Below are 24,298 nucleotides of genomic sequence, written 5' to 3' on the forward strand. Positions count from 1 at the left end.
CACGTCCAGCTCATTGGTGTGTGTCCGTATGTCCACAGTAAAGGCTAAATCACAAAGCCAATCTGTGTCAGGAAAATTCTCAAATAGCGCCTGAAATGCAATAATCTCCTGTTTGAGCTCCCACATTCATTGACCCAATCATTCACATCTAGTAAATGAGCTGTTATTTTGTCAAGAGATGTTTATTTACATATTTTTTAAGACTTCTTTCGTATCACAATTCATGCTGAAGAACCTTTCGGATCCTGGATAGAAATTCAATCGTGTTCAATAAGTGTTTCAGGGAACAAGGATTAAGAAAGGAAAACAAACATGCTTTGCATCAGAAACCAGGCAGCTGAAATAATCTTTACATTGGCCGCAGGGAATCTCAAAATCTTTGTACTTAAGACCCTAAAACACTTTGTAGCCTTGACTTTGCCACTTTATAGTTTTATTTGTATTTCTTATTCCCCCCCCCTTTTTTTTTTACTCTCTATACAATTTCCTACTATTATTTATTAATGTTATGTTTTACTTAAAACTCTGGCACAACAGTTTCCTTCGGGATAAATAAAGTTATTCTTATTCTTATTCTTATTCTTTAATTTGTGAATTTTGGAAAAAGAAAAAAAGGGGGGGTTCAAATGCAAGCATACATTGGGAGAAAAATATAAGGTCAAAATGCCTCGTCCAATGTTAACATTGTGTTTACTCCCCTTGTCCTACGGGTCAAAAATGACCCATAAGACAATCTTTGTACCCTAGTGGTGTACAGCACACATGCAAAACATAAACAAAAAAGAAGTATCACCTTTTCTAATTATGGGGTCTCTTTAGGAAAAGTCATAAAATTTCAAGTTGGAAAAAAATAGGTTAAGGTGATTTTTCACCAGCTAAAAGTGGTAGTGGCTCACTTCTGAACCGCAAGACAGCACAAGGGTTAATAATAGTTTCCATGATGCCTGTTCATTTCCCATTTGGAAAACTTCTATCCGAGTCCATCAGAAGGACAGCTTAGGGTAGATGTTCTGGAGATCAAGTCCCACTGAGATGGTTTGAATAGGACAGGAAAAGGATGGAGGAAGACCAGGGGAGGTTTATGCATGGAGGGGAGGATGGCAGGAAGAGAACTCTTTCATTTTAAAACACTTTTTAAGACCTTAAAACACTTATAGCCTTGACTTTGACACTTTATAGTTTTACTTGTATTTCTTATTCTCCCTCCTTTTTTTTACTGTTTATACAATTTCCTACTATTATTTATTATTGTTATGTTTTACTTGAAACTCTGGCACAAAAATCTCCTTCGGGATAAATAAAGTTGTTATTGTTCTTATTCTTATTCTTAGGAAGACACATGCTGTGAGATGACGGGGTCAGACGGAAGCAGCTGATTGGCTGAGGGTCAGATGGAAGCAGCTGATTGGCTGAGGGTCAGGTGTAGGCAGATGAGGCAGCCGATTGGCTGAGGTGACTCCAGCAGGCAGAAGCTGAAAGGTGGAGAATCGTAACGATCGTCTGGTACATTACATTCAGAACGAATGCCCTTATGTCTTTTGCTTCCTCGTCCCCGGTTGTTTCATTGACATTCAGTTCTACCTCGCCATCTTTATTTTTACATTTGTCTATTTGTTTGTACTATTTATATTCAATGAAAAAGAAAAGAAAAAAAACGATCGTCTGGTACTGGCCCCTTTAAATCTGGTCTCTGACGTCAGTGAAGAGACGCATCCTATTGGCTGCTGTCCTTCCGTGTATTTCCACACGCAGCATGGCAGCAGAACCGTGGAACCGAATCCACGTGCCGGTTCCCGGTGCCATTTCCCGTGTTACAGTCCCTTACACCGCGGCCACAGGTACGTTTGAACGTCTCACAGCTACGGACGGGAGCTCCCGACCCAGCCGTGTAACTGTGTGTGTGTGTGTGTGTGTGTGTGTGTGTGTGTGTGTGTGTGTGTGTGTGTGTGTGTGTGTGTGTGTGTGTGTGTGTAGATGACAACGTGCAGGTCCTCCTGCTGGAGAACGAGCGGCTCCTGCAGCTGCTGCGCAGCGGCCTCCTGCAGACGGAGGTCCGGGTCTTCTACGAGCTGCTGTACTGCCGCCACAACAGCAGCAGGAGCAACAGGACCTTCAGGACACTCAAGCAGGTCAGACGGTGCAGGAGAACATCTTCTGAGTCTTGTTGAAGGCCTTACACCTGGCATGACTGCAGTGTTTGAGAGCTGCAGAGATAGCTGCATTCAAAATAAAAACCCAATTCGACTTGGGACAAGGTGCACAGTGTCATTCACACATAGGATGCATCTGAGACCTTTTTTAATTTTCAAATATACTGCTCAAAAAAATAAAGGGAACACTTGAACAACACAATGTAACTCCAAGTCAATCCCACTTGTGTGAAATCATAGTGTCCACTCAGGAAGCAACACAGATTCATTTGGACTTGTTTTAAGGACATTACATCAAAGTTGGATCAGCCTGGAGTTTGTTTTTACACTTTAATTTGGAGTGTGATTCCTAATCCAGACCTCCATGGGTTGATACGATTGATTTCCATGGATCGTTTTGGTGTGATTTTGCTGTCAGCACATTTAACTGTGTAAAGAGCAAAGTATTTCATAAGAATATTTCATTCATTTAGATCTAGGATGTGTTTTTTAAGTGTTCCCTTTATGTTTTTGAGCAGTGTATTTATTGAACACAAATAGTATAAACAGATATATACAGGACTGTCTCAGAAAATTAGAATATTGGGATAAAGTTATTTATCTTCTGTGATGCAATTAAAAAAAGAAAAATGACCTTTTCATGATATTCTAATATTTTGAAATAGGATTTTTGAGTTTTCTTAATATGTAAGCCATAATCAGCAATATTAAAATAATAAAAGGCTTGCAATATTTCAGTTGATTTGTAATGAATCCAGAATGTATGACATTTTTGTTTTTGTAATTGCATTATAGAAGATAAAGAACTTTATCACAATATTCTAATTTTGTGAGACAGTCCTGCATATGTACAAACAAACACGGCAGAGTAGAGTCGAATGTCAATGATTCAACCGGGGATGAGGAAGCAGAAGGACATTTGTTTTGTATGTAATCACTTAACTGTGCCAGTTAACAGTATTAAAGGTTTGTGAGAAATGTTTAATGCTAGAAGAAAAAGAAAATAAATAATTTAAAAAAAAAAAAAAAAAATCATTGGTAAGGGGAATATAATATATATTCAACTTGATGGTTCACAAGGAATCTCAGTCATAAAACTGTATATTTTTTGGTTTTTGGATTTTTCCATGAGTTTTAAGGGTTTTTTGATATAATTCAAAATCATTTATAAAGAACGTAAAATTGGGGGAACATTTTTGCATTCTGTTTTTGTGTATGAAGAACTTGGCCAGGCCTAAAATAACATTGACACAGAGTTCCTCTCTTTTGTTGCTTATAAGTAAACCAAATGTTATATCATCTCTTGAGAAAGAAATTGGTGACGATAGAAATTTGTCTTTAACCCATTCTTGAGTTGTTGCCTTGTACTTTTTTGCATGAGAAAAATATATGGTCAGTGGTTTCAATGTTGTCTTCACAAAATATACAAATACTATCTTCAATATTAAAGCTTAACCTCAATAAGTGGGTCTCTGTTGCCTCGGGGGCCGATCGCAGCTGGCAACCAATTGTTTATCAAATTTATTTAAAATATTATTTTGTTTTGACGTCCAGTGACTACGTTTTCTGTCAAACCTTCTCTAACAAAGGAGTTGCTGCATTTTCTGTCCAGAATTGAGATTCTCTGGAGTGACAGTGGTGCGTCACTATATTTTTGGTCAGGAATACAAATTGTGGAGGTAGTGGGTTACCTAACTTCATTAACTCTATGGGAGTGTTAAAGCTGTGTTTGGTACAGAACTGTTCATAGTCTAAAAGACTGCCATTGTCATCCATCAAGTCCATTATTGGCCATATACCTTTCTCAAACCATTCCTTGTAAAACAAATTTGTTTAGATGCAGAACATATCTATTGTTGTACTATGTGGTGAGAAATTGTGTACATACAGTAAACCCTTGTTTTTCGCGGGGGTTATGTTCCAAAAAGAGCCCGTGATAGGCAAAATCCGTGAAGTAGAAACCTTTTTTTTTTTTTTTTTACAATTATTATACAATTAAATACTCTATTATACATTGAAAAGAAAGAACAAACCATTTTACAGGCTCAATGAAAGTACTGTACTTTAGAAACGTTTTTTTCAACAAATAACTTCTGTACTGTCAAATAATAATTTTAATCATCAATGTGAACAGAAGGCTTCAAATTGCAGAGATTAGCTCCGCCCACCGCGACCTTATTGCTGCTGCAAAACTTATCGCTGCTGTCGTCCTGATGTTTTTTTCTTCCTTCTTTATGGAACGAACGGAAGATTCATTCATTCCGTAATGCCGACCTACAGCCGCATAGCTTTTAGCTTCCCTTAGCACAGGGGTGTCAAACATACGGCCCGCAAAGAGGTTCGACCAGGCCCGCAGGATAATTTTGAAAGTGAAAAAATGCATAAAAGACAAGGATTTTTTTTTTTTTTAATTAAATGCAATTCAAGAATTTTCCGCTAGGGAACGCACTATTTTGGTCAGCGTAGACGGCAATCCGCATCACTGAGACGGACCAATCAGCAGATGTTATCAATGCACCACCTGCTGCTTGTTATGACATTTTTTCTACCCTGTTCTCCACCTCCTGCTACGCCCTCATTAGCCAAAATGTCGTTATCAAAACAGAGAAAAGTAGTTAAAGAGTGTAGAATTTTCAAAGAAAAACGGACTACGTCCTATTTATTTACGGAGACGCAAGGGAAACCTTTGTACTTGGTGTGTTTGCAACAAGTTTCGGTATTTAAAGAATACAATATACGGCGCCACTACAAGACTCATCACAGTGAAAAATATGACATCTTGCAAAGAAACTGAGAAGAGATAAGATCAACAAATCGCTGGCAGGTCTGAGGAAACAGCGTCCACTTTCACCCATAGCAGAGAAATCAGTGAAGCAGCGGTCAAAGCCAGCGAGCTAATTGCTAGCAAATATGTGCAATTTAATGTTAGTCAGCAGCTTCACTACTAAAGAGTATGATGGAATTCTACTGTTCATGCAACTCCATACATTTTCAGAATGTATTGTGTGTGTTTGCATGTGTCATGTATGAAGTTTACACATTTACAGGACAGGTGAATACTTTCTTCCTTACACATTTAATAGCACTCTTTTTAGTTTGGAGGGTGTAGGCAGGGATTCAATTCAGATTTTATATCCACATGTGGAAATGGTTTAAAAATCCCTTTCTTTATAAGTCTCATTTAATGTTAAAGTGCATTACTATATTTTTCAATACCAATTACTTGTTAAAGTTTTGTGCCTTTGTACGATCAGTGGGATCTCATGATCACATGATTGTAATGCAAACATGTGAATGACAGAAGTAAATTGCACTTTTGTCGAAGGAAATATGAGGTGTTTCGTGAAATGTTTTGTAAAGGGATTGTTCATGAAATTCCAAGATTTTCCTCATGTCCTTGTACTTCTTTACACCAAAACAGAGGAAAGACATGATATTTTGGTTATTTATTGCTGAGTATGCCATTATTTTAACGGTCCGGCCCACTTGACATCTACCAAGGCCGTATTTGGCGCCATGAGAAATGAGTTTGACATCCCTGCCTTAGCATGTCCAGAAGTTTAACTTTATCTGCCATAGATAGCATCTTCCGCTGCCTTTTGGGCCCTGCAAGGTGCTTTTGTCGCTCCAGAGCGTTTTGTCAACATGATGGGTTTTAGAGAAACTGGAAATTGCGAGAGAATTTGCACGTACGTCATGTAAATTTGTCAAGCTGTTTTACGTACGTGTACATATCAAACTGCGACGTTATCGACGCACAGGTAGAGAAGAAGCGGAGTGACTTTTTAGCCAATCAGAATGCAGAACACGATGCACCGTGCAAATCCGTGAAGTAGCGAAACCGTGAAAAGTAAACCGCGTCATAGCCAGGGATCACTGAATATCATTTTCCAGTATAATAATATTTGTTTATGGAACCCTGAGGATGTAACTGAGAGCTGGTGAAGGAAAATAATTTCTTCTTCCTTCTCCTCCATTGGGCTGCTTCCTTCAGCGCCCTCCACAGCCAATCGCCTGCCTCGGTCTAACCCTCAGCCAATCACGGGCCTCGGTCTAACCCTCGGGCAATCGCCTGCCTCCCCTCCGGCCGTAAAGCTCCTCTGCTGTTTCCTCTCGTCGCTCAGGTCGAGCAGTGTGTGAACAAGCTGAAGGAGATGAAGCTGGACGCCGCTCTGCAGGATCTCGTGGATTTGTGTCCAGGCAGCATCGAGAGGTGGGTCGTCGTGCTTCCCGTTCCGAGTCGGATGGAAGAGAGAGCCTCTTTTCTTTGTCCAGGCAGCCACTAAGCGATAGAAACGAACAAAACCAAATCCCGTCCAGCCTGAGGTTGAACCATCTGAAACCCAATAACGGTGGTTCTTCTTCTCTCCGCTTGCAGGAAGCTGAGCCTGGAGTCCGGCCAGTGTGACGTCCCCAGCCAGCCCACGCTGGAGTGGATCTGCCTCAAAGTGTTGGGGGCTGCACAGCTGCTGGCCAGAGCCCTGGACCGCTGCAGCAGAGCCTTTGTGTATCCTCTCCACATGTCCCTGGCAACGTCCCATAATCACCCCGGGAACCACATGAATGCGCAAACAGATCTAGATATCTCACACAAGTGTCGCCTGACATCAGAGCTGCTTTGCCATGAGCTGCTAACACTAATACAATGATGGAGGTCTTCTTCCATCTTAGCATCCACATTGTTGGAACCCTCCGGCATCACCTGCAGGGATCTGGGCTTCTCAGGTGTTTCGCCTCTTAACCCGATCGCTGCGGGGCAGCAAAGACTGGCGAGCCTTCTGGTTGAAGGGAGGTCGCTGCCACATCCTGCGGGAAAACAGGTTTCCTCTTCAGTTGGTTTTTTGTTGTTGTTGTCTCAGTGTTTGGTTCCCAGGCTCCTGATAATCAGCTAATTTTTCAATTATTTCATGCAATTATTTCCTGTTTTTTTTTTTTCCTCAAATTGTCTGCATCTGATTTTTTTTCTTTTTTCCCCCCTCTAATTGCTTTTTGTCTAAGCTGCTCGGAGGCAGTCCATTTCTGGATATCAGTGGAATTTTACAAACCGAAACCAGGGGTCTTTACTGGGTTGCACCACGTAGACTCTGCTGTGAATTAAACCTGATTTCATCAAACCTTTATTTATACTTGTAAGACCGCTGAGGTCTCCCTCATTTTCGGGGTCGACAAGTTTACAAGCAAAGCAGAGCACAGCACGACAATAAAATGAGATCAAATTAAAAAACAGGAGATAAACTAAAAACAGGTGATTAAATTAGAGATTAAATTAAAGACAGTACGGAAGCAGTAGATAAAACTCGAAACAAGTAAAAATGAGATCAAATTAAAAAGCACAAGGGCAGGGGATAAAACTAAAAACAAGTGCAACTGGCAGTACATACATTTTTAACCAAATGTTTAAAAACAGCGGCAGAGGGGAGGGCATCTAATTTTAGGGTTTGTTGCAGAGTGTTCCATGTGTTGGGGGCATCAGTACAAAAGGCTGTTTTACCCAGATCCGTGCACGCTAGCGGAGCCGTAAGAGAAAGCCAACAGCTGGATCTGGTCCGGTAAGTACCAACAGCCCAGTCGAGGAGGGAAGTTTGCCACTGACGGCTTTGACAATGAACAAGTACCAGTGATAATCACGCCTCCGTGAAAGAGAGGGCCAGCCAACCTTGTCATAAAGAATGCAGCGGTGAGAGTCGTCGCTATCACCGGTGATAAATCTAAGCGCAGAATGATAAACAAGAGTCTAGCTGCATCAATGTAGATGAAGATCCATGCCTATAGATCACATCACCATAGTCTAGGACTGACATGAATACAGCCTCCACGACTCTCTTTCTACTAATCATTGATTTATTTGGTTTCCTATCCTAATTTTGTTCCCTTAACTGTCACGCTCAGGCTGTCGAGGCAGCACATGAAGTTTGAGTTTCTGGTGTTTAACACGGTAATCGCCAGCATGGTCAGCCGCTTCTGGTAGGTCTGCGTTCCCCGGCCCGTCCTGTGGCCCTCCGCCGGAAATGCTCCGATATCACCGTCTGATCCGCCTCCCGTCTCTCTGCTCCTCCAGGGTGATCTTCCGCGGGATGCTCTCCTGTCTGTCCGCTCTGTACCGGCAGCTCCTGGAGCTCCTGGGAGCCGTGGCCCTGGTCCGACCCATGCCCTTCCTCTCGGGCTACCCCCTGCCGGGGGATTTCTCCCGGTTTCTCGGCCCCTCTTGGGACGTCCTGCTGGCAGAGAAACCAAAGAAACCGCAGAAAAGGAAAATCCCCGTCAGCGCCAGCAGTCCGGAGGGGAGGAGGGAGGCGGAGGACCTGGGGGTGTCCGTTCAGAGAGGTGAGCTTCTCCTCGCTTCTTCTCTGCTCTCCAGGCTGGGAGGTCCTGCGCAGGTTCTGTCATATGGTGAAACACAAGCGGTGGTGGGATTCCATCTGGGATCCAGGATGAGCGTGGCTCAGGACTGTGTGTTTTCTGCAGGCGAGGCGCTCGGCAAGCACAGGAAGCCTTTCCTTGGCATCTTCGGGGATTTGAAAAAGGTATCTAGATATCCGAGGCGCGTTCCTGGCCCTCCTGTGTCCGGCAACAAGCCCGTCCTGCGGAGAGCAGACGTGGAGAAGAAGCGCATCTTCATGAAGCAAATCAGAGAAGCTGCCACCTTGGAGGACATGGCCAGCAGTCTGTCAGAGGTGAACGCCTGGTGCAGATCCCGGAGGATGGAGAAGGAGAGACGCCTCTTGTGCTTCCTGCGTTTAAAGTGCCAAAGGTTGAAAGCTCTTGAGGCCGCGGGCTGCAAGTAAGAACCGCACAGACTAGCAGGTTGGCTTGACAATACCAGGTTACTGTTTAATCGCTACATTCCTGCCTTCCCCTCGTCCTCAGCGTGCCCAGGAGGCTGCAGAGCCTCCGACGGGACGCCTCCTGGGCACTCCGTCCCGGAGGGCCGCCCCCGAGGACCTACCAGTCCGGCGCGGCGAGGAGATCCGCTCGAACGAGAGCGAGTCTTCACTCTCTGAGGAGGTGGATCAGGATGTCCGCGCTCACAAGAGGTGTGAAAAGCAGGAGGAGGAAAAGGAGCAGGTCTGAAAATAAGCCAAGGAGCAGAGCCGCGAAGGAGGCCGACAAGAAGACCTCTTGTTTAGAGGCCTCTGACGACATAGACAACATATTTGCCTCCGTAGGTTTGTGACCGCTTGAAATAATCGTGTGCCTCTCAGCCGAAGCACAAGGACTAATATATAGTATGCGTTTTTCATTTCGACTACGAGCCTTCGTTTACGTGCAGGAAGGTGTCAAAGTGCTTGTTAGACACGGATAACGCCGAGCAGCCAGTTACAGTAGAAATTATAAACGGTTGTACATGAAAGTGTACATGCAGCTACAGAAATGTACGTGCAGAAACAATTGGGCCGATGCAGATCGATGTGGTCATGGTATCTCTGACAGCCACGTCCAGATCACTGTGTAGGAAGTTGGAAACTGGAATTGCCTTTTTTTGCCACTGAACTGGACTGTGCATTAACACTCCTGTCATGGAGATGTCGTGGCTTTGGAAGGAACAGGGTTGAGGTATCAGTGTCTACCTGTCATCAGGTCCTCCCTGTTTGCTGTAGTAGCGCTGGGACGCTTACGTTTAAACTTCGGACGGAAATGACATCGTAAATCAAGCCGTTTACGACGCTGTTGGTTCATTTATGCTAGAGCTCCACTGCAACACCTTGTTAATGTGTGACCTGATTTATAACCACAATCCTGGATCGCTGCACCATCTCTCCATGTTGATGGAGCGAGAATGATACAGTCCTGCTTCGTGAGCTTTTCATTTCAATTCATGGTCCAATAGGTCCTTCTGCTGTCTCACAAAAAGGGCGTTTCCATCGACACTTAATAAAATCAGTGCTTCAAAATAAACAGGCCTAATGTGTCCGCGTGAATGAGAACCATCCACAGACTGGGAGCACGTGAGATCTTTTCTCTGAGAGCAGTTGATGTGTTTGATTGTGCGCTGGCTCGAGCAGTTCAGTTATATTTGGCAATGAAGTCTACATCTTTTATTGTTGTGTGAAGGCCTTACTTCTTCTGCCGGAAGCCAGATAACAAGTTTTATGATTAAGCGGCACCTCACAAAGCTCGCACTCCAGTAGCCAACCCCACGCGCCACCCCTCCTCAGGTAGATTTAAAAAACAACAGGTCATGGGTTGCAGAGGGCGTGTACGGTCTTTCGCCGAATCCCGCTTTTCCCAGTCTTTAAGCAGCCTGGCTCAGGAGGTTGAATAAGTTGTCATTGGAAGTGAACGTTCCCGATTTCCGTCAAAGTGTTGAGCAAGACACTGAACTGAACCCCAACTGCTCCCCTGGCACCGAATGTGACTAATGAAACGAATTCAATCCGGCGACAATCAAAGTAGAGGAGCGTGCTGAGGGCTTCTCTTGTTTGAATATTGAGTTGACCTCGCAGGTGATGAAACGGCAACTCTCCAGGGTGGATGAACAAGCGGCCGTGGAAATCCCCTCCGTGGGGAAATAGCGAGTTTAAATAGAGGTGCAGTACCTCCTCCTGTGCGATAGGTGGCGGTAAAGACACTCTACAATCAATTAGAAGAAGAAGAAGCTAGCCATCAGCGATGACGACATCCTTAGTCACATCCGGCTTGAGCCGGTCGTCAGAGCGGCTACTTCCGGAAGGTGGGGCTTTTGTTTCGGCGGAGGACCAACGCGCCCGGAGGGTCCCGATGCGGTCACCCAGATAGCATCCCCGGGCACCGACACGTCCAGGCTCGGTAAGAAGCGGCACTTATTGTGGAACGGGTGTTTTTCTTTTATTCTGTTTGTCGATGCGTATACCGGGTATGAGGTCGCGCTGGCGGTGTTGGACCCGTCGGAGGGGCGTAACCGGGTGGCTCTCCGGTTAACGGTACGCCGGAATAGAGAGCGAATCCCGGGTTGACTCTCGGACCGCCGGCCGGTCGGTGTACCGCTCCGCAAGGTAATAGAATCACTCGTAATAGTGTTCGCTAACAAGTTACCACGGTGGGTCAACTTTAATATAAACTGTATGTTACGCCCTGACTAGTAGTTAGTAAGTCTAGTAATTAGTTGGTGTGTGTATTCGTGTAACTTTAGCTAGCCTTTGGAACACGGGTTGTTAGTAGCAGCTGTCGATGGCTAATCGATCAGCGTCCTTCTTAGTTTTCTTCCATGCAACAGCTGTAAGGTGTCCTCCTGGAGGAGAAGCCTCACTGCAGAGAGGTCTCCTCCTGGAGGAGATGTTTGTGCAGAGATGTCTCCTCCTGGAGGAGATGTTTGTGCAGAGAGGTCTCCTCCTGGAGGAGATGTTTGTGCAGAGATGTCTCCTCCTGGAGGAGATGTTTGTGCAGAGAGGTCTCCTCCTGGAGGAGATGTTTGTGCAGAGAGGTCTCCTCCTGGAGGAGATGTTTGTGCAGAGAGGTCTCCTCCTGGAGGAGATGTTTGTGCAGAGAGGTCTCCTCCTGGAGGAGATTACTCACCCAGGGTTCCTTGGCCACCTCCGGACGGTGGAACCAGGGTCGAATCCCCTGCTTGTATCAGTGTATGACAGCCTTCTTAGGTCTGTGAGGGCTTTTAGCTTTTGGTTGTTGAAGGTACAGTGGAGCTGCTCATTTCTTGCTCCAGGTATGTTGGGCGTTTCTAGTTTTGGAGTCACGAATCAAATGGCAATGATACTTGGAGAAAGAGCCCGGAGGGCCAGGGAGTCGAGTCGGAGGCCGGCGGCGGTTCGTCCTGACTGAGACCCACACAGCCTGTTTGTCTCTTTCCTCTGCTACTTCAGCTTGGGATGTAACTTCAGTGTCAGAAGTGCGTTGTTTCAAAAGCCTTTTCTCTGTCTTCAGACAGATAACGTGGAATTAAGCTGCAATAACTGGTCAGAAGAGGGACAAAGTTACCGGTACTTATGTCGGGCCGGTTACAAATTGTTTATCACTGGGTGTGTAGTCAGTTCGGCGAGGAACGGCCCTGATTTCATGACATTCCGGTTTGGGTGGGAGAATAATTACTTTACAGTTTGTTGTTTTGGTTTGCCAGCGTTTTGAATTGTATCCCTCAGCCCGATCAACCAGTGCTAGTTGTGAAAGGACAGATGTTCTAAAATCCAGTGCCTTCACTGCCGAGATTACATTTACCACATTTTAGTTTTGTTTGTGTTCGATTCATCACCCTAGTGCTTGTCAAAACATTGTGGGGAGAAACAGGCAACGCTCCCGTTGAGAGGTCAGTGTAGCTTTAGCGATAAATCATGACTAAAATGCTAAAATGTTAAGATGTGCTTATGCTTTCATGGAGTTTATCATCTGGGACTGTTAAAACGAGCAAAACAGCTGCAGCGTTGCAGAAACACCGGAGTGAGGAGTGTCTTTACACATGATCTTTGTCCCGGTGTTTGCTCACCCTGGCTGCAGACTCATCACCTTACTCACATATAATTGCCAGTTCACATGACCGATGAGTCTGTCGTCGGTTTTCACAGGAAAGACCGTAAAAGGCGTTTCCTACAAGGTGAAGAGACGACATTTACAGGAGAGTCTGATTTCGATCCCTTTATTCCGCCACATGCTGTCGTCCCCAGCCGTCTTGGAGAAAAGCAACGTTCGACCGGGAGCGGCTGAACAACACAGCTCGGTAAACATTCACTCCGGCTTTCTTTGGACGGCTGCAGATTTATGAACCTATTATGGACCTTTTTAAAAAGGTCTCGAGCGTTGGTTGGTAAGGCTGAGATTGGTCTGATTAGCATTTCTTCCATTTGGTTGGAAGTTGGCACAGGCAGTGACCACTTCTCTTCATCCGGCGGTGAAGAGAGCCTCCGTCTCATCACGGTCACGATTCGCTTCATTTTAAAAAAAGAAAGCGTTTCAAATGTTTGCTTGTCATCCTGGATACAAACATGGCAAAGCAGGAAATGGTATTTGCAGGAATCAGCAATGCGATGCCGCTACCTCAGCATCATTTTATCGTTTCAGTGTTTTGCCATTTGACGCTCTATTGAGACAGTGCTTTTTTTCCCACAAGTAAGCCAAAAATTGACTGAAGGGCCCCTTGCAAACAGTGGCAGGAGAACTCCAGCTGTACATCTCATTTTTAAGCAACATTTTTGTCATATATCTCTCTCTCTATGTATATATGTATATATACTGCTCAAAAAAATAAAGGGAACACTTGAACAACACAATGTGCTTCCAAGTCAATCCCACTTGTGTGAAATCATAGTGTCCACTCAGGAAGCAACACAGATTCATTTGGACTTGTTTTAAGGACATTACATCAAAGTTGGATCAGCCTGGAGTTTGTTTTTACACTTTAATTTGGAGTGTGATTCCTAATCCAGACCTCCATGGGTTGATACAATTGATTTCCATGGATCATTTTGGTGTGATTTTGTTGTCAGCACATTCAACTGTGTAAAGAGCAAAGTATTTCATAAGAATATTTCATTCATTTAGATCTAGGATGTGTTTTTTAAGTGTTCCCTTTATTTTTTTGAGCGGTGTATATGAGTAGACGTTGCAATCAACATCACATCCTACAGGTCACGTGTGCTCTAATCCCTCACAATCATATTAACAATCATAATAATGATAATATTTCCTACTATTATTTATTATGACAATTTCCTTCGGGATAAATAAAGTTGTTCTGATTCTTATTCTTAATAATCCTCATCCTCAGAACCAAGTGGTCACCGCAGAAAGGTCTCCTGTGTGGTGTGAACGTACACACTCTTTCGCTCCCATGTCAGGGAGTGTAAGAGTTTTTGTCGGTGCAACAAAACGAGACACATCAGCTCATGTTTTTTTTTCCTCTTTCGCAACACATGCAGCTTGTCACTAATCCCAGGCCCGAGAACGTCAGCACCCTCGGAGGCGGCTCTGTGTTTAACGTCTCAAACAGCCAAAGTAGCTGTGTTCTGTCTTGTCGGTGTGTTGTTGCCTCAGAGTGCCCTAATCAGCAAATGTGGAATGACATGTAGTCAGACTTTCTCAGCAACTCGTGAGCATTGCCATTCCAGCGAGGCTACAACGTGCGCAGAGAGCCCGGTCTAAGAAGGCCGTGGCTGTCTGGGGATGTGCTGGGATGCACTGGCAGAGCTACAGAATGCAGGACCGATGCAATTGTCCTGGTTTTTGCTTTGCCTTTACGTCTAATTTGAGATTTTCATGGGCGCGCTGGGCAGCCATTCATCACTCCAGCACATAAAGATTTGCACCGAGGACATAAACAAACCGAGATCATGTGCTGTGTGAGGTTTAATGAATTGGTTCAGGAGTAAGGACATTACAGATATGGATTTGTGACCTCAGTGCCCTATGACTCATCTGAGATATATATTATATTATTTACCCTTTTTCCCTCCTCTGCGGGGCTCTGTTACTATTTGCAGCTTCTTGAGTTTAGCTGAAGTTTAAAGATCCTGATGGGTTTCATGCCAGGTGTTAAGTAGGAGCAAATAAATGAGTGTGTCTGTGTGTGTGGGGGGGGGTGGAGGCTCTCCACCCCTCTGAAGCAGCTTTTCTTCACGTACTTGAATGTGATCTTCAGACAACAAATATTTATTAGAATGAATATGAAGAGGATTGTGGCGGTGCAATGGCGCTTCGCTGTCGCCCGGAAAACTAATGGGAGCAGTTTGGAATAAAGAAGCGGGAGGACAGGAAGGGATGTCTTTTCAAAAGTGTCCCACTTTGTGATGCCGGAGAGGATTCCATCTCCTGCTGCCCAGCTCTTTTCAATGGCTCCTCTGTGCACGCTGTTCAGCCCGGGGTGGTTAGTATGCATCCTGGAGTCCTTTCCCAGCATCATATCCTCGCTGCACAGTTCTGCGATGGATGGTTCGAAACGCAGTAAATGTGGAGCTTTACAGACGTATTGGTGTTTAGATGCTCATTGCAGTGCAGACGGCCTTTTGTTTTTACACCTGTAACTGTAGTGACTTCCGAGGACACGGCTTATTCACCTGGTTCCCCACAGTAAGGCGTGTAGAAGCCGTTCACTTAGTGAGTGCAGCGATGGTGGCCTTTCCCCGCTAAACACTCTGGTAATAACACCTTCCACATGTATCTCAAAGAGCAGCTAACATAGCCTAACATATTTGTGTTGTGTTTACACGGCAGGTTCACCTGTGGTGGCCAACAAAGTTCCTGAGCCGTGCCATCCACAGCGGTTTGCAGTCAACGGCCATCAAACACAAGAATGCGGTTGGTCTTAAACCAGGGGTCGGGAACCTTTCTGACTGGGAGAGCCACAGAAGCCAAATATTACCTGATATATGTCATCCAGAGCCATATAGTGTTTTTAACGCACAAAAAATGAAATACGTCTTACTTTTAATGCGACCTCTGGTGCTGCGTGGATTTGCTGGACGTGCCGCTTTATATTTGACCGTTTCATCCATGCAATTTTATCATAGCATATTAGACAAACCGCAGATCCAAATGCAAATTCCTCCGTCTGCACGGTAATCATCCTCTTTTTTTTTTTTCTTTGTCGCCATCTTTTCCGATACGAGGGTTGATGCGGATAAAGTAGTTGTCTATTTGATAAAATTAATTTCTTCATCTTTACAACGACCCGGACGCGCTCGGAAGCCGACGGTTCCCGACCCGACCGACGGGTGACCCGTGAAATTTCTCTTCAAAACTAATTTCTGTTTACTTTCAAATGACACAGTATTATGAAGAAATCTTCTTTCGGCTTTCGTTGCCACAGCCAATCAACTTTCTCCATCTAACCCTAAAATCATGATGAAGAAATATCACACGTGTCTTAAAATCAGTTCCAAACTGATTTTTTTCTTTTTCAACTGAAAATTGTCTGGGAGCCAAACGGCATCACCAGAAGAGCCATAAGTTCCTGACCCCTGTCTTAAACCATGGAGTGGGCGTGGGATGGAGGCTGAACGCACAGTGAGTGTGCACGCCATCCCGTGCATTCAGCCAGACGGGATGGAGGGGTTTCAAATGGTCTGTCGTGATGCAGATCCTCCATGGCCGATGGTCCGCGGCGTCCTCCCCGTGATGGGCGCCTCCATGGATCCTGGGTCAGGGTTAGGTTAGGGTTATCTGCATTTGATTATTACCATGGACATCCGGCGGAGCTGCTTTGGGGAACCTCTTCTGCCGCTGTCGTCTCTGCTCAGCCGAACCCCGGTGAGAGACGGGGCTCCGCTCGGTCCTCCAGGGGAGCAGAGATAAACCCTCGTGGTCCTCACTGCTGTGGCGTCATCTATATTTCAAGAGCTCTGCTCCATTGTGGCCTCCCGGTCTCCCCGTCTCTTCCACCCCCACCCCCTGAAGAAGGACCAGCAGATTCCTTTCCCAAATCTGGGTCAGGCCTAAATATTAATCCTGCTCTGCAGTTGGCCTCCACCAGAGCCCCGTGCTTCACTGCTGCTGCTGGAAAACTGGGAGGAGCCCTTTCCCAATATGTTTTTTTAAACTTCCTTTGGAAAGTCCACACTAAGCACTTTTGTTGTGCTGGACATTCTTTTTTCTGCCTTTCAATTTATTTACCACACACACACACACACACAACTCCGATGCGCCGAGTGAACACACTGTCATCGCCGGAGATCCATGGCTGAATGCGCCCAGGGAAGTGGGTTGTGTGTAAATAATTGAACTGGTGACCCCCCAATCATAAATGCTGGATATCACATGGTTCTCAGAAGTTTGCTGTGTGCTCGCATCCCCACCCCAAGTGTGTGTGTGTGTGTGTGTGTGTGTGTGTGTGTGTGTGTGTGTGTGTGTGTGTGTGTGTGTGTGTGTGTGTGTGTGTGTGTGTGTGTGTGTGTGTGTGGGTCCTTCTTGTGAACTATGTCGCTGGCCTGCTTTCTGATAACAAAGGCAGGAAGGGCAAAGGTCAGGCCGGGAAAATGGACACATGATGCCACATCCTCAGCTCCACGGCTGTGTGTGTGTGTGTGTGTGTGTGTTTGTGAGTGTTCACGCCCGTCTTTGTCTCTGCACGGTGATGCAGCTTGCTGCTCAGCTGTGTTAATTAGAATGGAGTTTTTTCAGAAACCTGGCAGCCTGATAAGCAATGTTAAATGCGATTGTATCGTCAGTTTTACTTAAATATGATTTTTCACCCTGGTAAATGGGCTTCATGGCGATAAAACAGGATATTGTGTTTTTCCGAACCACAGTGACAAGAGTGTTTTGGCGCAGAGCGTGGCCTTTGTTTCAGTTAGCAGAAGCCAGGCAGAAAGAAGAAGTATTTTGTCTGAAATCTTACCCTTTATTAACTCTTTAGGACACAAAAAGCAGACAAATCTCTGTCGTCCCCCAGCATGGAGATCCTCTGCGGCCCATATCTGTGCCGTCGCCTTCTTCTGATTCAGAAAATCAGACCCTACCTGACCCAACAGTCGGCACAGCTATTGGTTCAGGCCATGTTCATCTCCCGCCTGGACTACTGCAATGCCCTCCTCGCTGGACGACCTGCTCGTGCAATAAAACCGCTGCAGATGGTCCAGAATGCTGCAGCACGGTTGGTATTCACTCAACCCAGAAGGGCTCATGTTACACCTCTGTTCATCCAGTAGCTGCCAGGATCAAGCACAAGGTCCTGACCCTGGCCTTCAAAACCACCTCAGGAACAGGTCCAGCATATCTGAACCAAATGATAAGACCTTATGTTCCTCTGATACAAACCTACCAGCAGCACCTTCTGCTCGCTCTAAGCGATCTCAGGCAAAACTGTTCTCAGTTCTACTACCTCAGTGGTGGAACAAACTTCCGGAAGCAACAAGACCAGCATCATCTCTCTCAACCTTCAAGAAACCGGTGAAAACTGTTCTCTTTCAGGACTTTTTACTGCGCTGATGCCCCAGATCAGGTTAGGCAGCAAGTTAGGCTATGCAGTGTGTGTGTACGTTTGTGTATGTCTTTGTCAAGAAAAAAAACAAAAAAAAAAACTCACTAACCCCAGCTTACTGTTCTGTATATTTCCTGTGCATCTTGACTTTGCAAGTGTATTTGCAGTCCTTATGTCCTCTATTGTAAGTCGCTTTGGATAAAAGCCTCTGCCAAATGTAATGTAATGATTGTAGCTCTTCTGAGAGTAAGAACGGCCCCGTCCTCAACTTCCCTCTCTGCTGGGGTACAAGCCTGAGGGAACTGTTTTTGCGAGCATTTGTAATGGAAAGAGAAAACGGCAAAAGTGAAATAGCATCGGACGGCCTGGTGCAGCACCTCTCCGTCATGCCTCATTATTGTGACCCTGTGAAGAAGTTCAGTTTTTATTACAGCATAACATCCCAGGAGGAGGACGGAAGTCTGTTTCTGCTTTGTCTGTTGTTAGATCTGTGGAGCTAAGGAGTTTGTGTCTGCTGCACACACACACACCTCATCACATCCAGATGATGTGGTAGGTGTGCGTGATAAGACGCCATGTGTCACTCTGGCTGGTAGTGGATGTGTGTGTGATGGCTTTCCACGGTGTGCCTCACACACAGGGGGTCGTCTTGATAGCAACAGTTTTTCCTTTTTCTCCATCATCATCTAACCCCAGAGTCTCAGAGGGTGAAATCGCTCTGCGTTGTCCAACGCTACTCCAACAGGAATGCTAGCTATTCCATGATATCAGCAGATTTGGCAGCAAAGCCCAGCCTGGGAGCGGCTTGTCTGGTAATGGAAACCCCCCCTCTGCAAGATGTGTGGATGGAAACAAGGCAGCTAACGCCAGAGTCCTGCATTGTAGTTAAATACTTTTAGGTTGTGTCTTCTCTACTTCCAGAGGTGGTTTCTACAGGAAGTGTGACAGTGGATGTAGAATTAGCTGTAAGGCAGTGAGCAGATACATTCCATCGTCCTTGGAATGCACTCCCACGCTGTTAGTTTCCAGAAACACGCCAAATGGATGAGTTTGCACTCGGACCGGACCGCCGGGTCGTCGTCTGCTCCCGGGGCCGCGGGTGTTGCGGGGTTCATCCGGAACTTAAGGGCCCGATGACGTGTTCTTCTTCACCAAAAACATCCCGTCCATCTTCGTTGGACTTCTACCTCCCCTGTCGTCGGGTCAGAGTTCCTGTAAGACACTCTGTCTCCTCACGCATTCCTCAATGCTTCCTCCGAGCGCCGAACGATGGCTTTATAACATCCCGTCCTGTGTAACGAGCCACTTTATGGCCGACTTTACGCGGTTGTAGGATTGACGGGTCGGCCGCGGGCCCTCTGGACGCTTCTGCACCGGAAGCTGCTCGGAGGTTTCCTACGCTCTGACGGAGATGTCTTCCCTGTCGTCCACAGGCTGTGTGTGTTTATATGTGTGTGTGCGCACAGAGGAGCGAGTGTGTGTATGAGTGTCGACGTGCACGAGGAGAAAGGAGAACCCAGCCATGGCGACCGGTAAAAGCAAGAACCAGAGCTCCCTGGCCCTGCACAAGGTGATCATGGTGGGCAGCGGGGGCGTGGGGAAGTCGGCCCTCACCCTGCAGTTCATGTACGACGAGGTGAGTTTGGATGGAAGGTGGAGGTTCTGCTCTGCGCCCTGGCGTGTCCTCGCGGCATGTAGGTAGCTTTACATGCATAACCGGGTCGTTAGCATTGGTAGATCACTGGAGCCTCCTAATGCCAGGTGAGCGCTGAGAATATTCACCTGTTTGCAGTTCATGAGAACCAGCTTCATCAGGTTCATGCTGCGGACGCTGAATCCTCATATTCTTCTACTGCTGCCTTGTAGTAGAACAGAACCGGCCAAAGGTCACCAGCGGCTATTTGGAATGGATTTTATTTTGTTTTTCCCGCCTTGTTAAAACCATGACGACCATCTAAGCCAGGGGTCGGCAACCCGTAACACCCAAAGAGCCGTTTGGACCCGGTTTCCTCGGGAAAGAAAACACCGGCAGCCGCAATTACTTTTTGACGTGTAAAATAAAGGTACCGCTGTATATATTGCTTTTTATTACCTTTACACTTTGTATAAACAAGTGTGTCGTGTGTTGCTTCTGAAATTCACAAAGTATTACGGAGAAAATTAAATCTTATTTATGTAATGAACTCATTTTGAGCTTTGGACTTTCAGAGAGTGTAGTGGAGCCTTGAACTGAATTTTGAATATAAATAGGGAAAAAAATCACTGTGTCAGTAAACAAAAAAACATAAATATTTGCAAAATATCTTCCTAAATATTTATTTCGCCTGGTTTATGGGACTTCTGCTCCTGAACTTCTGCGCACAGCATCTGCACATCGGGACTTTACCGGCTTCCGCCAGTGTGACGTTATTTTGAGCGGCGAAAAATAATAAATATGATTTTATGTAATATTTCAAGATCACAATAATCTTCCAACTTAGAACTAAAAGTTAAAAAAAAGGAATTAACACAAATGAAATACACTTCAATTAAATATTTAGAATTTATTTTCCCAAGCCACTCGGAGCCGCAGTGTAAAGATGGAAGAGCCGCGTGGGTTGCCGACCCCTGGACTAACCAATCACGGCTGGCCTTGCGGCGGTGTGACAAATGACGACCCCCCAAATGACGGCACGTTCCCGTCCCCAGTTTGTGGAGGACTACGAGCCCACCAAAGCTGACAGCTACCGGAAGAAAGTGGTCCTGGACGGGGAGGAGGTCCAGATCGACATCCTGGACACGGCGGGCCAGGAGGACTACGCCGCCATCCGGGACAACTACTTCCGCAGCGGGGAGGGCTTCCTGCTGGTCTTCTCCATCACCGAGAGCGAGTCCTTCGCCGCCACCGCCGAGTTCAGGTGCCGTTCAGAAAACTCCGGTCCTTTATATATTACAGGCTTTATGGGGATGAAATTAAATCTTCTTCTTCTTTCGGCTTTTCCCTTCAGGTGTCCCCACAGCGAATCCACCTTCTCCATCTAACCCTATTCTCTGGATCCTCCTCTCTCACACCAACTACCTTCATATCCTCTCTCACTACGTCCATAAATCTTCTCTTTGGTCTTCCTCGAGACCTCATGCCTGGCAGCTTCACCTTCAGCAACCTCCTACCCAGATCTTCACCATGGTTTGGACATGAACACTCCTTTGTTCATGTCCAGAACATCTCAATCATCACTTTGTCTCGGTCATACATGTCCTGCACCCCTGTGACAGATTCTTCTTCTCCTTTGGGCTTTTCCCTTCAGGTGTCGCCACAGCGAGTCCACTTTCTCCATCTAACCCTATTCTCTGGATCCTCCTCTCTCACATCAACTACCTTCATATCTTCTCTCACGACGTCCATAAATCTTCTCTTTGGTCTTCCTCCAGACCTCTTGCCTGGCAGCTCCAATTCCAGCATCCGTCTACCAATATATTCTCTATCCCTCCTCTGTCCATGACCCAACCATCTCAGTCTGGCTTCTCTGACCTTCTCTCCAAAACATCTAACATGTGCTGTTCCTCTGATAGACTCATTCCTGATCCTCTCCATCCTGGTCACTCCCAAAGAGAACCTCAACATCTTCATCTCTGCAACCTCTAGTTCTGCCTGCCGTCTTTTGGTCATTGGAACAGTTTCCAGTCCAAACATCATCGCTGGTCTCACCACTGTCTTGGATGAAATGAAATGTTATGACCAAAAAAAAAAAATAGCTATACATTCAATTCGCCTTTCTCCTCCCAGCGTAAAGATCAAGTTATGTTGTTAGTTCATCTGCTTGACCGCTTTATTTTCAGTTCATGACTGATATGGAACCATCCAGACATGAACCAGGAAACGGCAACAGACGATGCAGGCTCAAAATTGGGTCTTAGCTCGTCAGAATAGACAACATAACTGGATTGGATGACACTGAAATTCAAAATTGAAGCTTCCAGAGTCTTGAGTTTACAAAGTATGCAGATGTGACTTTAGAGTCCGGCCAAGAAGAAAAGGTGCTTCTTGAAAACCAGAATACTTCCTGCTCCGCCATGGATATCATACGTGACCTCGTCCCGGCGAGTTTTCCAAATCCTCGTCGGTCAGTCGGGACCCGGCAGGCTTTGACGCCGCTCTCTCCTCCGACAGGGAGCAGATCCTGAGGGTGAAGGCCGAGGAGGACAAGATCCCGCTCCTGCTGGTCGGAAACAAGTCGGACCTGGAGGAGCGTCGGCAGGTGTCGGTGGAGGAGGCCCGCGGGAAGGCCGAGGAATGGTGCGTCCAGTATGTGGAGACCTCGGCCAAAACCAGGGCCAACGTGGACAAGGTGCATCTCCGCCGCCGTGAAGGTTCTCCCGAAGTTGCGGCGGTCTCTCCTAAAGGACTCCTCTGTGCTCCGCAGGTGTTCTTCGACCTGATGCGTGACATCCGAGGGAAGAAGATCTCAGAAAACAAGGGCAAGAACGGGAAAGGGAAGAACAAGAAGAGCAAGAAGAGCTTCAGAGAGAGATGCTGTTTACTTTGACTGCCTCCAACACAGCCATCCTTTTCTAAGTAGCCCGTGGTAGTTTTAGTGTCTCGATGGATCTCAGCCATGTTTTGCATTTTTTTTCTTTTTTGGATGAGCCAGGTAAGTAGAAGATGCCGGGCAACGCGCGGCGCTCCACCACCAGCCTGTGGAGATGTGGTATTATGGCCCACTGCCTTAGACTCGCTCCAGAGTGGCGGGATGTCAACAGTGCTCTTATTCCCCCCGGACCGGCGCCGGCGTTCTCCTGCAAAGACCTCCGGCGCCGCCGTCCGCCTCAGTCCAGACTCGTCCGGATCTTCACCTCCGATCTCAAGCCGTGGTGGCGGCGGCGGCGCGGTCGGGCTTTTCCCGCTTTCCAGAAGTCCCTCAGCGGCGGCCGAGCGGTTCCTCGCCGTGTTTCCTGTGACGCGGAACCGAAACGGTAACCACTCGTCCAAACTCCGCTGATAACGTCTCTGTGCCGCGGTCTTAAGAAAATGCACTACATGGGGGCGGGGGTGAATTTTGTGCCAATGAATAAAAAAATAGATGAAATTTATCAAAAGAAGATGTGCGATCAGAGAAGTATCCTCGTGGAGTTGGAGTCCCCAGGGCTCAGATGTCTTAACTGTCCTTTCCAGAAGTGCTGCCATGACTTACATTCTCTGTAACTTCCCTCATTTGCTCCGACTCTCCGTCACCAACACTTTTTGCTGAATAAATGCTCTTTTTTTTTTTGTACGCAGTTGTTTTTCTCTCTCCAGGGCGCCCTCCAATGGAGGAGGGAAGCATCTCCCCATCGAGGGAAAGATGAGGAAAAACCCAGGACCGAGGAATCTTTGTTTATTTCGAGGTTATTTCAAAATAATTTTCAAGATAATTAGCAGGAAGTCTGACACATCTGACCGGAGGTACTTTTTTGAAAAAAATGCTCGAGGGCAAGGAATTGGTCTTAATTCTACGTCTCAAAACAATTAGATCCAATTAAGAAATACATGTTAAAATTGTCAGGGTTACATCCATGATTTTAATTATTTTGTCTTTTTTGGTTCACCTCTTTACAGCAGGTCCTTCTTGCACTCGTCTGTGGTTGAGGTGCAACAGAGCCTCCTCTGGCCTTAGATAGCACTGCATCTAAGTCATACATGGTGAATTTAAAAACAGAATGATTGGGTGGATTTACCACAATCTGGTTTCTCTTTTACAGTTTTGTGCTTTCACATGTGTCACTGCTTCCCACCCACAAAACCTCATGTTCTCTTCAGGTTTCACGGAGGTCATTTTAATCTCCAAAGATGCCGTAGGACGGCACCGCCCTCCCAGTGGTGCAGTTGAAACCCAGCAGGTTTCCACCATACACATGCATACATACAAACAAATACGCAGATACACACATATATACATGGATACAAGTACATATACACATACAGTACATACAAACAAATACATGCATACACAGACATACATACATACAGACATGCATACGTATACATACATACAAATACATAATACATGCATACATCCATCCATACTGTACATACCGTATATAAACACATACATGCAATCATACATAATACACATACACATGTGCATGGATACAAATACGTACAAAGAAATACATAAATACCTACCTACATACATACAAACATCCATACATGCAATTATACACATACATACATGCATACACATAAATATTTGCATGAATACATGTACATACATACGTACAAAGAAATACAGACACATATATACATACATTCTGACTAGATTATTCTACAGGATCTTGGTGAGACGATGCCTGAAGA

The 24,298-nt window shown here is 45.8% G+C and overlaps 2 protein-coding genes across 2 annotated transcripts; both read left to right on the forward strand.

Annotated features, from left to right (window-relative positions):
• Positions 1-1,674: 1,674 nt before the first annotated feature.
• On the forward strand, positions 1,675-10,046 carry rmp64 (ribonuclease MRP subunit p64). Its single transcript, XM_086144760.1, has 8 exons — positions 1,675-1,838; positions 1,975-2,129; positions 6,275-6,363; positions 6,529-6,657; positions 8,040-8,114; positions 8,209-8,474; positions 8,616-8,931; positions 9,018-10,046. The coding sequence occupies exons 1-8, from the start codon at positions 1,754-1,756 to the stop codon at positions 9,322-9,324; spliced, it is 1,422 nt and encodes a 473-aa protein (XP_086000886.1). The 5' UTR covers positions 1,675-1,753; the 3' UTR covers positions 9,325-10,046.
• Positions 10,047-10,807: 761 nt separating this feature from the next.
• Positions 10,808-23,237, forward strand: LOC147234420 (ras-related protein Ral-B). The gene is made up of 5 exons (XM_086144761.1): positions 10,808-10,916; positions 19,419-19,621; positions 20,674-20,882; positions 22,136-22,313; positions 22,389-23,237. Exons 2-5 carry the CDS (start codon positions 19,508-19,510, stop codon positions 22,509-22,511), a joined length of 624 nt encoding a protein of 207 aa, XP_086000887.1. The 5' UTR covers positions 10,808-10,916; positions 19,419-19,507; the 3' UTR covers positions 22,512-23,237.
• The last annotated feature ends 1,061 nt before the right edge of the window (positions 23,238-24,298 follow it).

The sequence above is a fragment of the Fistularia commersonii genome, chromosome 4 (assembly GCF_037954325.1).
Source record: "Fistularia commersonii isolate RoL2024-O1a breed Wild chromosome 4, RoL_Fcom_v1.0, whole genome shotgun sequence".
NCBI classification, from domain to species: domain Eukaryota; kingdom Metazoa; phylum Chordata; class Actinopteri; order Syngnathiformes; family Fistulariidae; genus Fistularia; species Fistularia commersonii.